Source organism: Enhydra lutris, unplaced genomic scaffold (genome assembly GCF_002288905.1).
Source record: "Enhydra lutris kenyoni isolate GAN:26980312 unplaced genomic scaffold, ASM228890v2 scaffoldscaffold1, whole genome shotgun sequence".
Classification (NCBI taxonomy): Eukaryota; Metazoa; Chordata; class Mammalia; order Carnivora; family Mustelidae; genus Enhydra; species Enhydra lutris.
Genome location: NW_019154085.1, coordinates 65,406,246 through 65,407,305, shown reverse-complemented (window position 1 = coordinate 65,407,305; position 1,060 = coordinate 65,406,246). Strand labels below are relative to the sequence as shown.

Here is a 1,060-nt window from a genome sequence, read left to right as displayed (position 1 = left end):
GTGCGTGTGTGTGTGTGTGTGTGAGAGAGAGAGAGAGAGAGAGAGAGAGAGAGAGAGTGGGGGGGGGAGGGGAGGCGCGCTCCAGCCCTTCTTACCTTTCGAAGATGAGCCGCACCATGAAGATGCAGAAGGCCAGGGGGAAGGCGAGATAGAGGTCCTCAGCCTGCGGGAAGGTGGCTTCCTCCGTGTTCTTCAGGTCCGCCCAGGTGACATTGTGCGGGAGCCAAAACCTCTCGTTCCAGAACCAGGCTAAGATCCCTGCCATCTTGCTTTGTCCACTCCAATCGCGGGCTCCCGCGGCCCGCGGAGGTTTCCGCCGCGCGGGGCGCCGAGGGATGCGCGCGCGGCTGGCCCGAGCCTGTGCCGCCGCTGCCGCCTCCGCGACCGCTGCTCTCGAAGGCTCGCGGCGAGCCCCGGTTCTCTCCTCCCTCTGGCCGCGCTGGGGAAAGGAGCCGCCTAGGCCGTCACATGGCTGCCTGGGCCGCTCGTCCTGATTGGCTCGCCCACGCGTCAAGCAGGGAGGCACACGCGGCCAGCTCGCCCACGCCCGGAGGGTAGGGCGCAGCCGCTGCGCCCTAGGCGCAGAAGCTCGGCTCCCGGGAGTGCTGGCTGCTCCTGCGCTCCCCGCGCTCTAGCTCCGCGAGTAGGACTGGGACCTGGGCCAGGCCCCCCCAAATCCGCCCTAGCCTCCCGGCTTGCTCGCACATGCTCAGAACGCCGGTTCCAGCCCCCACTGGAGTTTCAGGGGTGTCCGTCCGCTTCCCGCGCGCCTACAGGCGGTGGGGAGGCAGGTAGGGGTCGGAGCCGATCTTCAGAACGACCCCTGCATTGAGAGAGAACAGCAAAAGAAGAAGTAGGGGGCTCAAGGAGCAAAGGAGGAAGAAGTAGCAGAGAAAGAGCCATGCACTCCCGCGCTTGGAGAGGCAGGGTGAAAATCAGGAACTGGGGCGGGATGGTTTGGCAAGAGTCGGCCTCCACCAGATTCCTGCCTTCTCCCTATCCCCGACCTTCTGGCCTCTTTTACTACTGCTCACCACACCAGTCCCCCCCAGGGAACAAG

General features: G+C 65.6%; 1 protein-coding gene across 2 annotated transcripts in view; it reads right to left on the bottom strand.

Annotated features, from left to right (window-relative positions):
- The window catches only part of LOC111145572 (ceramide synthase 6), a 327,517-nt gene extending 327,252 nt beyond the window's left edge, over positions 1-265 (bottom strand). For both annotated transcript variants that reach the window (XM_022500529.1, XM_022500519.1), the window contains exon 1: positions 96-265. In XM_022500529.1, the coding sequence (XP_022356237.1) occupies positions 96-265 (170 nt within the window). The remainder of the gene's footprint in view (positions 1-95) is intronic.
- Positions 266-1,060: the final 795 nt, after the last annotated feature.